Source organism: Pimephales promelas, chromosome 18 (genome assembly GCF_988280905.1).
Source record: "Pimephales promelas chromosome 18, fPimPro1.hap1.1, whole genome shotgun sequence".
NCBI lineage: Eukaryota > Metazoa > Chordata > Actinopteri > Cypriniformes > Leuciscidae > Pimephales > Pimephales promelas.
Genome location: NC_142786.1, coordinates 12,064,291 through 12,080,587, shown reverse-complemented (window position 1 = coordinate 12,080,587; position 16,297 = coordinate 12,064,291). Strand labels below are relative to the sequence as shown.

The 16,297-nt window shown below is 38.0% G+C and overlaps 1 protein-coding gene across 4 annotated transcripts in view; it reads right to left on the bottom strand.

Moving 5' to 3' along the window:
* Positions 1-5,385: 5,385 nt before the first annotated feature.
* The window catches only part of slc39a7 (solute carrier family 39 member 7), a 46,358-nt gene continuing 35,446 nt past the window's right edge, over positions 5,386-16,297 (bottom strand). For 2 of the 4 annotated variants that reach the window (XM_089123386.1, XM_089123385.1), the window contains 6 exons: positions 14,848-15,016; positions 14,310-14,387; positions 14,036-14,152; positions 10,483-10,587; positions 10,184-10,380; positions 5,386-6,564 (listed from right to left, as the gene is read on the bottom strand). In XM_089123386.1, coding sequence (XP_088979512.1) covers positions 6,310-6,564; positions 10,184-10,380; positions 10,483-10,587; positions 14,036-14,152; positions 14,310-14,387; positions 14,848-15,016 — 921 coding nt within the window. In that variant the 3' untranslated portion in view covers positions 5,386-6,309. The remainder of the gene's footprint in view (positions 6,565-10,183; positions 10,381-10,482; positions 10,588-14,035; positions 14,153-14,309; positions 14,388-14,847; positions 15,017-16,297) is intronic. The other 2 variants (XM_089123387.1, XM_039683734.2) reach the window with 2 other exon arrangements.

Below are 16,297 nucleotides of genomic sequence, written 5' to 3'. Positions count from 1 at the left end.
AATAGTCTCTATAAGTCAAACCACGAACGTCGTGCTGAGTGATCTGAACTCTATGAAGTTCAACTAACTTCTGAACTGTATGAACGGCGTTCGGGGATCGACTTATCGAGACTATTTTTTAAGATGGCTTCTGTAAAGTATCTTCTTATTAAACAGTCTGTACACTTACAAAGTTCTCAATGCTTCGTTTTGTATGTATGGAGCCTCATTATGTTACTGTGTGAGTGTGGGGCTATTTTGAGCCTTGTTAGTGGTAAAAACTAGCGATTTCTTTTTACTTACTCAATGCCCCCATTACTAGCATTATACGCTAAACAGTTTTTAGAGATAAAACTCTTTACATTCGATTATCATGAAACTCTTTACATTCGATTATCATGATTATCATGAAAACAAAACTCAGAGAACGATTGACTAGGTACCGATGTTTTATTAGACCGAAGGTTCATTGTTCGCTGTAATTCTCCTTTAATTCCGGATAGGCAAACTTAGCTTTTAAATGTTAAAAGGGCTTGCCATACAGGGACGTAGGCTCAGAGAGAGGCTCACAATATTCAAACCAAAATATCTGACTTCCTTTTGGTCCGAGCTAATGACTATGTATTAGAAAGTTGTCCGGCTTGAGGAGTACAATGCATATACTGATTTTTGTAACTGTAGATAAATCTAACAACCCCACTTTTGTCAAAAGGTGGCGCTATTTAGTCCTTGCACCATGCCCGTTTCTGAAACTTTGCACATGTCTACTGGCTAATAAATGTGATGTGTCTGTTGAGTTTCATGCAATTTCAAGCATGCTAAGAGTCTCAAAAGCATCCTAAAATAATTTCAACGTTTGAAGCGTTGCCACGGCAACAGTTTCAAAGATATCAAGAATCCATTCACAGGTCTTCATCTGCCGTGTATTTACATTATACAGATGAAGGTTGAAGCAAATCGGGTAAAAATAAGAGGGTGATTTCAAAGCATTTTGAAATTGACACACTTCATGCTGTCAGTTGGTGGCGCTATAACTTTGACTCACAATAGTCACATCCATGTGATTGTCCTCTTACAGCGAACAAACTGCTGAAGTTTCATCAAGATCAGTTAATGTATGCTGAAGTTATAACACACTTCCTGTTTCACGTTTCTCGCCATAATTCCGTTTCCCCGCCACGGCCAAACCGTTTGAGATATCAAAAATCCCCTCGCAAACTTTTATCTTTCAATGTCTTGACTTCATGCTGACCGAGTTTCATCGAATTTGGATCAGAGCTCTAGGAGGAGTATTTCAAATTTTATTGCATGCGTTTTACAAACAACCCTCAATAGCCAACTTCTTGTTGGCTGGGGTAAAAAGTAAGAGTGTGAAGTATATATGAAACGATGAGATCAACATGTGTACCGAGTTTCATATTATTACATGCAAGCGTGTTTGATTTATGGACCAAGTTTTCGGACCCCGTTCCAAGGGGCGCTGTCTAGCCCCCCTGCCACGCCCAGGTACCATCTTCAGCCTGGCTCTGATGGCTGTGGGATCTGACCTGTGTGCAAAGTTTCAAGAGTTTTCAAACCCGTTAAGGGCCCCAAAAGCCGCTAAGAGTCTCAAAACCATCAAAAACAGTAATTTTAAAGTTTGATGCGTTGCCACGGCAACAATATCAAAGATATCAAGAATCCTTTCACCGGTCTTCATCTGCTATGAATTTACATTATACAGATGAAGTTTGAAGCAAATTGGGTAAAAATAAGAGAGTGATTTCAAAGCATTTTGAAAGTGACACACTTCCTGCTGCCAGTTGGTGGCGCTATAAATTTGACTCACAATAGTCACATCCATGTGATCGGCCTCTTACAGCGAACACACTGCTGAAGTTTCATCAAGATCAGTTAACGTATGCTGAAGTTATAACACACTTCCTGTTTCACGTTTCTCGCCATAAATTCGTTTCCTCGCCACGGCCAAACCGTTCGAGATATCAAAAATCCCCTGGCAATTTTTTATCCTCAATGTCTTGACTTCACGCTGATCGAGTTTTGTGGCATTTCTTTGAATTCTCTAGAGAAGTACTTTAAATTATTCCATTGCATGTTTTTTTTTTACAAACAACCCTAAATAGTGAACTTCCTTTTGGGCTGGGGTAAAAAGTAAGAGTGTGAAGTATATATGAACCGATGAGATCCATATGTTTACCGAGTTTCATATTATTACATGCAAGTGTGTTTGATTTATGGACCAAATTTTCAGACCAAGTTTATTGACCAAGTTAATCTAATTAATAAACTAATTATATAAAACTATTGTCAATGCACTACAATTAAACTAGTTATATGCCTTTACTTATAAAAAATAAAAATAAAAACTTATTTAAAAAATACCAGGCTTAAGAAATGTATTTTCTTTATGCAGGTCATACACACAGCAGTGAAATGGTTAAGCCCCCTCCCCCTGCACACACACACACACAGACAGGCACACACACACAGAGACAGCCAAAGACACAGAGACACAGAGACATGTAGGCTCAGAGTGAGCATGACAATATTCAAACAAAAATATCTGACTTTCTGTGGGTCCTAGCTAATAAGTGTAAATTAGAAAGTCGTCCGGCTCGAGGAGTAGAATATTATACATACTGATTTTTTTAACTCTAGTTAAAACTAACAACCCCACTTTTGTCAAAAGGTGGCGCTACTGAGCCCTCACCACACCCGTTTCTGAAACTTTGCACATGTATACTGGCTAATAAATGTGATGTGTCTGTCGAGTTTCATACAATTTGAAGCATGCTAAGGGTCTCAAAAGCATCCTAAAAGAATGGTAAAGTTTGATGCGTTGCCACGGCAACAGTTTAAAAGATATCAAGAATCCATTCACAGGTCTACATCTGCCGTATGTTTACATTATACAGATGAAGTTTGAAGCAAATCGGGTAAAAATAAAAGGGTGAGTTCAAAGCATTTTGAAAGTGACACACTTCCTGCTACCAGTTGGTGGCGCTATAACTTTGACTCACAATAGTCACATCCATGTGATCGTCCTCTTACAGCGAACACACTGCTGAAGTTTCATCAAGATCAGTTAATGTATGCTGAAGTTATGACACACTTCCTGTTTCACGTTTCTCGCCATAATTTCGTTTCCTCGCCACAGCCAAACCGTTTGAGATATCAAAAATCCCCTCGCAAACTTTCATCCTCAATGCCTTGACTTCATGCTGACGAGTTTCGTGCCGTGTGTTTGAATTCTCTAGGAGGAGTATTTCAGTTTGATAGTTTAAAGCAAATAAGTGACTCTAAAAAATCTAACACCTAGTAATGTGTAATTTCTTGTGCATCTTCTTTCTAAAACAACATTCAAATTACTAGACAAAAAAATATATCCTGAGAAAAGTGGATTTTTAGGGGTATTGCTCCATAGACCTACATTCATTCTGCACTCCGCCTGTGAGTGTCCTCATATGGAACAAGAGTGGAACTGCAACAGTTCAGAACCCAGAAGTTTAATGTAAGTGGGAGTTCTCGTCATATTAGACTTTCTCTGGCAATACTCACACCATTCATAGTTTAGCAGCATCCCTTCTCCATACTTCTAGTCCTAAACACTTAGGGGGAAGTACTCTGGGTTCGGGCCAAACTCCGAGCTTGGAGCCATCCCCCCGGCATTAAAGGTTTAATATGCATTAAACCTTATCCACTCTAATTATATGTAAGTGTGAACGAGTCAAACATTACATGTTTTTACTTACTTCATAATGCCACAATGTATGAAAACATTTGAAGTAGGATTAACATATCATATGTATGTATGATCTATTTTTCTCTAGTGTGTACTTTAGTGTTCCTTTCTAATGATTTATAGTTATAGGCCACGAGAGAGAAATTCTCTCTATGGCTCAGGGCAAAACAAACCAGGTGTTCTTAAATTTTTTTGTTTGTAAATTTTAAATCACAATTTTAACCTTCTTTGTTTTAGTTCCCTCACAGTCCCATTCAGCTCATATGGCCATTAAGGGAGGGATCCTTGTATTGCCAGCTGTAAAACACATCAATATTCATGATGATTCACATCCTCCCCTTATACAGCTTTGACACAATACATGTCTTACAAATTTTAAATCAGTAGATTGTTTTATGTGAATGAGTGGGCAAGACATCACACCATTTTAATGCAAACATTCTAAGCTACGTAATCCAAGATTTCTATGGCATTTTTTTTTTCACAAATCACAAACTTTTACATTTATGCTGCTCAGATATGAAGCAGTTTGTGCCAAATACAGTGTAATCAGACTTTAGCTATTAAAATGTTAAAAAGTAACAGAAATAAGCACAAATGTCAGTGCATGTCTAAACACCTCCAAGGCCTAGAAAACACCTCAGACCATCGAGGGTTAAGAGTGAGGAGGAAGTGATCTGATGATCAGTGGAGCAGTAGTGTGTGTAAATAAGGTCCAATTGGTTACTTGCTTTGTGAGTAGCCAAATTTGTGGGGTCAAATTAGGCGAGCAGAGTGTGGAAGTCAGCAGCCTAAGATTTTTCTAATTGGATGTTGAAGTCCTCAGTTACCGGAGGAGTACCATTCTCCGGGAAGGATGAGGGTAACACATTCAAACCACAAAATGGATTTTAATATGACAGGTGACTGTAATTGCATGCGATTCAAAGGAGCTATTGTCAAACTAAGATGTTAAAGGATTAAATTTCCACTCATTGGAGAGGAGCAGATCAGTACCACCTCTACCAGTGAGGAGAGGGGTGTGTGAAAAGGTTGAACAAGTGGAGAGGGCTGGTGTGGTAGTATCCTCTGGTCTGATCCAGGTCTGGCATTGCTATGAGGTTGAGACCTGAGTAATAGATGTAATAAAGTCTACTTTGTTTACAACATTCTGGAAATTCCAGAGATAGGAATAGGAAAAGAGAGCAATGAACTAAAGGGCATAGGGAAAGTGCACAGGTTAGAATTAAGCCACTTTCGTCATGCGACATGCTTTGTGAGTGTTAGTATTAATATTAGTTGGGATTTGGAAGCACATAGTAAAAACGGGTCACAAAAACAAACAGATGAGAACAAGCTGTAGAAAGAGGAAGCGGAGAAAGCAACAGTGATTTCAGTATTTGTTACCAAAATAAACTAAACAATGTTTCCAAGCATCGACAACCATGCTAAAATCAAATGAGAAAAAACAACACTTCTGTTTGCTTGACTGCTTCACCTGTTAGAGGGTTTGAACCGGTTTAACAGTTTTAAAGCTGCACATGATGAAAATGGTAGTGCTATTGATTGCTGGCCTCATGATTCATAATAGCATTGAGAAATAGCCTTCACAATTATTATTATGCTGTTTATTATTATTATTTCACAATTATGCTGTACTAAGGCAGAATAGAGACTAGAGATGCTACCACAAACAATTGTTTTATTTAACTGAAATTGAACAAAACATTACCTCCATTTCTAAATAATAGTAATCCCCATAGAAGTATATGCTTGTTTTACAAAGAATGAAAAGGGTTTACACCAAACAAATTGAAGAGAAATGGTTAAAACTGCGTTAAGGTTACAGACAATAAGAAAAAACTAAAAAAAAAAAAAAAAAAAAAACCAAACACACCAACAACTAAAATTCAAAAAGTACTGTCCACAGTTTGCCTCTTCTGAAGAACCATCACCAATGATAATGTGAAACTATTACTCTGCGATATGTGTGTATTTAATTGTGGAGAGCCACAGTTACTTTCATTGACTACACAGTTACTATTACTGAGTAACAACTATACCTGAAATGGCCGACTATTTCACCAGAGGAAATCAAAGAAACTGCATAGCAAAGAGATAGAGCACATTGCTTTTAAAAGAATCACAAAGCTTTATTGTGTGAACAGCAGTCAAATGACAATGATAACTAACACTAACCCAACCAATATTTATTTAAAAGCAATCTACTGATGAGCATTTGCTTCAGTGACATGAGACAATAGATCTTGGGATCATAATGATCAATGCCGAAGAGTCCCCACATTTCGATCCCCAACCTTATCAGTAAAATGAACCGAGCATGATTTTCTAGCTGTTGGTCCCTGGGAAGGTTGGTTCATGTGCCTAAAACGACTTAAGTGATCCATTCATGTTGGTCTCTGGGTAAATTAGTGCAGTTCTATATTTTCTTTCACTCTCTCCCTCTTCATTTTTCTTTTCTTTTTTTGAGGACTATGTCAACATTCATCTCAAAACACTAATTTCAAAGTCTTTAGTCTCTAAAGGTTCTGGTGACCATGCATTGGTTTCTCCACTCCAATTTCTTCTTTCAAACATCACTTCCTCTCTCACTCGTACTCAGCGATCAGCACCATCATTCCCACCCCAAACAGCAGAGCTAGGATCTCCAGCATTGATTGCCATAAACTAGACCGTCCAACCAGCAGCTCTGGGAGAACCGTGACAGTTGCAATATAAACAAAGCCTCCGGCAGTGAATGGGAGGATCCAGGCTGTGGCAGCAGCACCCACTCCTTCAGCCAATAACGAGCAGGCAGTTCCAGCTAACGCACCAATGGCGGTGAGAAGCTGAAGACACATGGCCTGATGAAAACAAGAACAGTTAAGAATAATGGTAAAGTAAAAACAGTGATGTTTAATGAACATAACTTTTTGTAACCAATTTAACTTTTGCTATATTCTTTGAAGTGACTTTATAAGCACAGTTTTCCTCCATGTTTCATTCCAAAACATTTCAACACATTAAGGAAGACAGGACCTTTCAAAGAGCTTGCCTCTCTCTCTCTCTCTTTTTAAATAATCAATAGCATAGTTTATTTCACAAAGTCACCACATCGGACAGCTTGTGACGGCCAGATTCTTACGAAAAGATTTATTATGAAACTATAACATTTCTTTAATACCAGTTACTGCAGTAAAACGGTGATAATGTTTATGAATTTGGGGGCAGTTGTGGCCTAATGGTAAGAGAGTTAACCCGAAGGTCAAAAGTTTGATTCTCAACACCGGCAGGAAACAAATTGTGTGCCCTTTAGCAAGGAACCTTACCCCAATAGCTCCTCAGTGAATGGCTGCCCACTACTATGCATGTGTTTCCACGGTTTGCAGTGTGTGTTCACTACTAATTGCTACTAATGTGTGTGCACTGGATTAGTGATCGACCGATATATCGGCCAGCAGATAGTTCGCCAATAGTTTTTCTTCCCGGCACTTGTTTATAGACAGGCGTTCACGGGCAGCTCCCGCCCTTCCCCACTAGCAGAGTGCAACCTGCTCTTCACGAGAATGGTAACTTAAAATTTCAAAGCATCTTTTAAATGTTTGACTGCTGAAATATTGTCAAACACTTTAAAAATAGAAACACGTTGCTCTATAACTGTTATGTGCTTGCAACTATATAGCTAAGCAAGTTTGTGGGTCCAAATGGAAAACGCGAATGCCTCGTCTATAAAACTTAACTGCTTGGCATTGTATTAGGGAGCTGCAAATAGCTAAGGTGTAGGCTATCCGTTCAGTATGCATTAGGGCTGTCTATGAATATTTTAAATTCGAATATGTATTAATTTTGAAGGTGAAAATTAATATTTGAATGTGGAAAAACACGCCTGCGGTTGCAGACTAATAACGTTACCACAGCTGCACAGCTCGCTCGGAGCGCTCACTGTCGGTTCTATATAACGTTACTGTGAAACTTCAATCACTGAATGAAGCCTGCTATATTTGGGACAAGAGTCGAGACTCACAACCTTAAATTGCTTGCACAAAACTCTTGATCAGCACGCAACATTTGTTTGTTGTTGTTCATTTAACCGACGCACAGCAGAGAGCGTGAGGGCGAGAGAGAGAGGAAGAGAGAGAGAAAGATAAAGAGTGCCTCCAGAAAGAGTGGGTTCGGGGCGAGACAGAGTGAGCTCTGCGGTCTTGGCCATTAGTTGATTTACTTGCTTTTTAATATGTTGTCAAAGGTTTAAACTCAAATAAACTATCTAATACTAGTAGTTATGTCTCTTTGTATTAATGTGTCCTGTTATTGACGTAATGCGCGTCAATAACAAAATGCGCAACGGGATGTTCGAATATTTTTTTTAGAGGGAATCTGCAAACGCCATGTTGGGGAATTTTAATCTCACATGTATTACATATGATCATTGGGTCTTGAGTTTCTATCTGTTTACCTCCTACAGTATATGTAATAACAGAGGAATGTCTTATTGTTTTGTTATTCGTGGAGGAAGTACTGTAATTTGTCTTTCCGTTATCAAGAGTGGAGTGAGGTACCAGAGAACCGGTCGGGTCAGAGGTCATCTTAGACTGGGGAGGATAGAGGGGGTTACCGGTAAATCTAACCTAGCATTTGAATCCATTGCTTGTGGAATTTTACAGAGAGACTTGGCCTGTAGTGAATAACCTTGGAAGAGCTATAAAGACAGACTCCGGCCTGTGTTCTGGGCGTCACTCTCTTCACAGTGTACCAATCTGTGTTAGCGATTGGGCCTATTCTTGCAAGAAAAAACTTCTCTTTCTTTATTAATTTGACTCTGGAGTGTCTCTTACGCAGCGATGTCTGTTTATTGAATTTTTGCCTTAACAGCCATTTGAGCAATTTTAACAGCCCTAGTATCCATACGGTAGCTGTTACGAACACTGGTCATAGGATTAAGTAATGCCAACGTTGTTCTGTGCTTTTTGTGGGAGATTTATTCAGCAACCACCTTGCTGAGGTTTGGACGCGTGTGGTGTGTGTCTCCCTCGCCATCGCAGTGATATTAGAGACTAGACATGCTCATTGTATTTTATGTAGAAAAAATGAAACCATGGCAGTACATAGTTCGTTTCTTTTAAAATGAAGTACAATGTGCACTTTATTATGCTGCTTGCTACTGTGTGCAATAGTGTAATTATTTAATTTATGCTTAAATATAAGCACTGAACTTTTTTTTTGTTCTACCTCATGTTTTTAATATTTGTTAAATATTGTTTATCTACTTGTTCTTGTTCTACCTCACATGTTTTTACTATTTGTTAAATATTAATTTTTGAAGTTAATTAAATGTGACTTTTATTAAATTGAGACCTGTAACATTTGTTAACATCATGTCATTTTTATGATGTAAATTGAGGGAGCAAAATGTATCGGCTCCAAATATCAGCTCAAGAAAATCGGCAGCCCGTATCGGTCATTGGCTAAGGCTGATGGGACAAAAATCGGTATCGCCACTAAAAAAAAATCCATATCGGTCGATCCCTACACTGGACGAATGAAAGTACAATTTCCGAGAATAGGTTACCAGACTTGGCCTTCACGCCACTTCACTTCAAATAATGGTGATGTAGTTTGAAAAAATCTTATAACAGCTGTGTCCTGTTCTCTTTTTCAGTGTTTATAATACCAAGGCTATCTAGCCAATGTCTTTTTGCGATTAATGGTTAAAAACATGTCTTAATTGAACGTAAACAGACCTCAATACAAACAATACACCTCAAGGCATAAAAAAAAGAAAACCATCTCTGCTATTGACTAAATACATTTTGTAACAACCTTATTTAAATCAGAAAGAAGTGAACAAGCAACCAATTTTAAATTAAGTTTTAGTTTTTTGCAGGCATTTTTCTGATGTGTCTCAGGCTCAGGCTGTGATGTCATAATCTGCCTCTGTTTAGTCATAAGAGACTACAGATTAAAAACTGTATATCTTCTGAAAACAAACACATTTAAATGCTTTTAAAAGTATATTATATGACTGCCAGATTATCCTAAAACTAGTATATATGGACTGCAACCAGCAAAACCTTAATGTTGATTTTGTGGGGTCTATAAAGATAATTTAAGTTCATATTACATAAGCAATTTATAATCTTTATAGATATTAACCACACTGATAACTGGACGATGAAAACCTTGATAATGAAAAAAATTTAAGTTGTTTGTTTTACTCGCCCTCATGTCATTCCAAACCCATTTGACACTCTTCAGCAGAAAAGATATTTTGTAGAATGAGAGAAAAATAGCACTGATATGTTGCAAAAAACAAAAACAAACAAACAAATTTTGTTCTACAAAAAAAAAAAAAAAGTCATACAGGTTTGGACACGAGGGTGAGTAAATTATGATAGAATTGATTTGGGCGAACAACCCCCTTAAACTTTATGTAAATTTGCCCCAAACCATATATTGACAAATCCACTCTCTTGAGATCCATACCTTCTTCTTTGTGCACCCTGATTGGACCAGAATTGCAAAGTCTCCAATCTCGTGAGGTACTTCATGTAAGAGGATGGTGATGGTGGTAACAGTACCAACTGCTGGACCAACAAGGAATGACGCTCCAATCGCAAGACCATCCGTGAAATTGTGGGTGAAATCAGCAGCCAGGTTCAGATAACCAGACACTTTAATATCTGTAGAGACAAAGAGAAGTTGAAATATTCTGCCAGCAAGACAGCAGCACTGACAGACAGAATAAAAACTCAAATACACTTTTTTGACTTGAGTTTCCATACCAGAACTTGTCTCTACAGGATTCTTATTGGAGACTTTTTTCTCTTTTTCTCCCTTCTCTCTTTTCTTGTCACCCTCTTCATCACTATCTTTTGCCTTCGGAGCAGCTGAAAACAAGACAAGATTTTTATCGTATTTGGAAACCGGTCAAGAATGTCCAGATCACTCTGAATAAATACATAAAAATAAGAAATGATATTTGTATATAATTTTAGCACAAGCAACATTGTTAGTAATACAAAATTATTTTCTTGGCCCTAATGCTGCTTCACTGTGTGACTGAGAACAGCTGCTTCATTTTGAGCATTGATAAAAGCAGTGAGTTGAAATTTTAGCTATTATTGGTCTGGCCTTTACCTAACTTGCACGCTTACAGTGCAAAAAAAAAAAAAAAAAAAAAAAAAAAAAGACAAAAACGTTTTTTTGGCTAGTCTTTATTCAGTGTGGAAACAGATTTTCAGTGCTGAAATTTAATTTTCAGAGAAGCTCTGTAGATACAACAGCCTAAAGAGTAGTGATCGACCGATATATCGGCCGGCTGATATATCGGGCCGATATTTGAGGTTTTTACGTGTATCGGAATCGTCCGATACACCGCTGCGCGTTCGCCGATAGTTTTTTTTTCTCTGCGCTATTTATAGACAGGCGGCCACGGGCAGCTCTGTTCTGCTGGAGATGCTGCAGTTCACGTGCCCCGCCCTCCCCCACTAGCAGAGTGCAACCTGCTCTTCACAAGAATGGTAACTTAAACTTTCAAAGGATCTTTTAAATGTTTGACTGCTGAAATATTGTCAAACACTTTGAAAATGGAAACACGTCGTCCTATAACTGTTATGTGCTTGCAACTAAGCAAGTTTGTGGGTCCAAATGGAAAACGCAAATGCCTCGTCTAACTGCTTGTCATTGTATTTGGGAGCAGCAAAAAGCTAAGGTGTAGGCTATCCGTTCAGTATGCATTAGGACTGTCTATGAATATTCTACATTCGAATATCTATTAATTTTGAAGGTGAAAATTAATATTTGAATGTGGAAAAACACTAGCCTGGCTGCGCCCTCCTACGCACTTCCGCTCAATTTCATTTTACTTCAGTACTACGTCTGGGATCGCTCCATATCCTTAGGTTTCCAGAAACCAATTTTTTGTAGGACCAATCAGCGAATAGAGGGAGTGGCTGAGAAAGATGACGTTGATGTAAGCGCGTCAGTTTCAATTCAGTAATGGCAGCGGAGAAAGACGTGAGAAAAGCTATTCGGTCCGTTGTTGGAAAAGAAACTGCCGAATATACAGAATTTAAAGCCGGATTGTTATCGTCTAACCTCTTGTTGCACAACTGAGGACCAAGTGAAGGAGGCAGAAAGTTTGGAAGTTTGTGCTGGGCAGTTCGTGCACGATGACCGTGACATTTTGGACGGACGGTTTAGCCTGGTGTTCGCGGTGTTCGGAAGCCCCGAGTCCTGCTAAACTATTGTTGAAGATCCGCTCAGGAGTCATGTCAGTCACTCATATTCCCAACTGTATATTTACTGATTGTTGTGATGAATAGAACATTTTGAGCCCCTTTGTGCACTCGTGCAGGAGGTTGGTGTGTCAGTTTTACATGTTGTAAATCATACAAATTGGTTGTGATTTTTTTTTTTAAATTGTCATAAATAAAAATGTGAAAAACCATACTTTGAAGATATTTGATTTTCAGTTTTAGATGTCAATGGTTGATTTGTTTTACTAAAAAAAATAAATGCCACATAAAAATGTACAAACACATACTTTGAAGACCATAATTAAGGTAATTAAGAAACAATAAGACGTAATATGAAAAATTGTTGTTTATTACACATCTGCAGATAGAGACAGACTGATCATTCACTGTAGCTGCTACAGCATTTGCGGCAGATCAGAAACGACCACAGCGGCGTATTTGTAATGATTAGACACAGCTTCCGCCATTGAATGAATATATCACTGTCCTTCGTGTCAAATATACATTTCGAATTAATAATTGTTCCTAGATTAACAAAACCTGCGGCGCTCGTTGACTGAAATCCTATTGTAAACATAATCCTCCAGCCATTTCGGCGCTTGACATACGTCACTCACGACACCCCGTTAGCGATTGGCTATGGCAGATCGTGAGTGACTTTGGGCAGATCCAATAGATTTGAACTTTAATTGTTAACCCGCCTACAAGGAAGGAAACGTTTTTCAATGGAGCGGTTCCAGACTGTGGAAATGAAATGAACTAGAGTCTGGTTGAACCAGGCTAGAAAAACACGCCCGCGGTTGCATACTTACCACAGCTGCACAGCTCGCTCGGAGCGCTCACTGACGGTTCTATACTGTGAAACTTCAATCACTGAATGAAGCCTGGGACAAGTCCAGGGGAGACAGAGTGAGCTCTGCGGTCTTGGCCATTAGTTGATTTACTTGCTTTTTAATAAGTTGTCAAATATGTTTAAACTCAAATAAACTATCTAATACTAGTAGGTATGTCTCTTTTTTTTTATGTGTCCTGTTAGACGTAATGCGCGTCAATAACAAAACGCGCAACGGGATGTTCGAATATGTTTTTTAAGAGGGAATATGCAAACGCCATTTGAGCAATTTTGACAGCCCTAGTATGCATACGGGTGCTGTAACGAACACTGGTCACGGGATTAAGTAATGCCAACGTTGTTCTGTGCTTTTTGTGGGAGATTTATTCAGCGCCCACCTGGCTGAGGTTTGGACACGTGTAGTGTGTGTCTCCCTCGCCATCGCAGTGATATTAGAGACTAGACATGCTCATTTTATTTTATGTCGAAAAATTGAAACCATGCAGTACATAGTTTGTTTCTTTTAAAATGAAGTACAGTGTGCACTGTGCACTTTATTATGCTGCTTGCTACTGTGTGCAATAGTGTAATTATTTAATTTATGCTTAAATATTTATTTTCAGCACTGAACTTTTTTTGTTCTACTTTGTTTTTAATATTTGTTAAAAATTGTTTATCTACTTGTTCTTGTTCTACCTCACATGTTTTTACTATTTGTTAAATATTAATTTTTGAAGTTAGTTAAATGTTACTTTTATTAAATTGAGACCTGTAACATTTGTTAACATCGTGTCATTTTTATGATGTAAATTGAGGGAGCAAAATGTATCGGCTCCAAATATCGGCTCAAGAAAATCGGCAGCCCGTATCGGTCATCGGCTAAGGCTGATGGGGAAAAAATTGGTATCGGTACTAAAAAATACATATCGGTCGATCCCTACTAAAGAGACAAACACACATTCTCAGAGTTATGGTGCACTTGTTCTTATTTCAGAAAGAGAATCTGTTTGGTGGGTCCAAATTCTGAGAATTTGTTTGGTCGGTCAAAATTCTGAGAATTTGTTTGGTCCTCTGCCATTCTTAATTGTTGAGCTTTCCGAAAGGAGAAGCAATTTAAATAAAAAATAGCCAGCCGGTAACACAACCCTGATTAAAACAGTTGTTACAATTCTAGAGGGATGCAGCATTAAGAATGTATGTTAAGTGTTTTTAATGCACAAATAATTTAAATAATTCAAGACTTACCATGAGAGTGAGAGTGTCCTCCTTTCAAAAGACGAACAAATTTCTCGACAACTAGAAATGCAACAATGCCACCCAGCACCCACAGACCAACTGACATCATGTGACCATGGGCATCACCTGTGACAGAAAATAAGCATTTATTGACACTGCACAAAATAAAATCTTTTAGTAAATTCTATTCTTATATTTAATTTGACCAGACTATAAACAGACTATAAAAGGAAAAAAGTAGAAGTAATAAAACACCAATTTCAATAACTGAACAATGACCCACCATGTGACTCACCCCTACCATGTGAATGAACATGTGACTCCTCACTGCTGTGTGGTTGACCGTGATGAGAATGAGGTTCTGTGTTGAGATAAAATCAAAAGGTGAAGGTCAGGCTGGTTAGCATGGGCCAGTTACTCAGATGGTAACTAGGCCTACATTTAGCCAAAAGATCAAAAGTAGATAAAGATAGATAAAAAAAAAAAAAAAAAAAAAGATTTAAAAACAAATCTTTTGACAAAACAAATTTATCAATATTTTTAATGAATAATAATTTGTATATCTTTTATCAGATTAATCAAAAAAAATAATTGACAGATTCATATCTCTCTCATATACAAACACAATCTACCATATTTATACATATTCTTTGTTATCTACAATAGCAAAACTAGGAATGATTTTTAAACACCTCAAAATACACAATGTAATATGCTAATATATTTATATAGCAAGAGTAAAAGGATACTCTGTGGAGTATGGGGATCAGTTTATGTGACAGAGTGTTACAGTTACATGACCTCAAATTGTGCTAACTCACCCAGTGCATGAGGAATGAGATGAAGGAATGCATCTCCAAGCAAACCACCAGATGCGAAACTCAAGAGCACTTTGAGAAGTTTCTGGTGCTGGTCCGTGTTTGACTGCACTGGAATGAGGAAAAGGATGAGGAAGGGCGCAGCACTGATGAGTAGGGTGGCTCCAATTGCCTAAAACCAGTAAAAAGAAAAAGTTTTAAAGCCATGGTTGTTTTCCAGGCTACGCTACCTGGAAGTTAAAAATGTACTGCAGAAGCAGGTCTGTAGACTGCTAAATAATGCAAAAAAGCATGTTTTAACAAATGCTAAAGATTGTATTACAATTAGCTGCATTGACACACCAGTGTATAAGAACTGAAGTGAGCTGGACAATGACGACATCACCGTTTTCTCTAGAGCTGCTGTATAGAACTAAATTAACAACTAATTATTTTGACAACCGAAATGAATCGACATTGAACTTAGGCTACTTAAGCTGGACAATGACACTGTTTTCTTATTATAGAGCTGCTGAACAGCCGGGAAAAAATAAAATAAAATAAAAACTGTTGCGTTATTTTCCTGTTTTCACTGTAAAACTACTATGAAACAATCTGTATTGTAAAAAAGCGCTAGGCCTACACAAATAAAGGTGACTTGAATATTAAATTTAGGCAAAACAAAAACACAAATCTACTTCACAAGCCATCACGTATTTGAGAGCTTGCGCTGCAATGTCTTAAGTGAGAACGAGAGGTTTAAAGCTTACAGGCTTGCAGCGTTTTCAGGAATTTCTAACGGTTCGATTCGATCAAGTCTGCATTCGATTCATCCTCGATATCAAGAAAACCTCCAAATACTTTCATGCATCCTCTGAACTTGCATTTTTAAGTATTGGGACTGAACTTCAATAGTTGTTGATACGTAAGCTGCATCCCAATTCAGAGGCTGCATCCTTCAAAGGACTTCGAAGGCCACGAAGTCGGACCGAGCGTTTGTTAAATGACATTTGTTAAATTTGAAAATCACATTTGTCAACATAAATCAACATTTGAACCAGTTTGTAGTAGTACTAAGAACACATTGGGGCAACATGCCAGATGCATTTGTTGTGCAGAAGACAGTTCAGTAAAATTTCGAATCTATACCATGCCTTTCAGTGTCTTTAACAATTTGTTAGAACATGACACTGGTGGTGAGGATTAAAATCTATGCGCAGGAACAACAGGACAACATTGACACGGACAAGCACAAACAGTAAGACGTAACATGGCAATTGCCCTGCACTCATTCCCAGTGTTTGCTAGAGAGTAAACCATACTCTGTTGAACTTCATTGGATCAAATGGGTGAAAATCTGTCTGGAGAAAATGTACACAACATATGACACGCTTGCTGAAGCAGCAGATAAATACGCAGATGTAAGCTCCCCAACCATTTTGAACCAAAGAAAAACATGCAATATGAAGTGTAT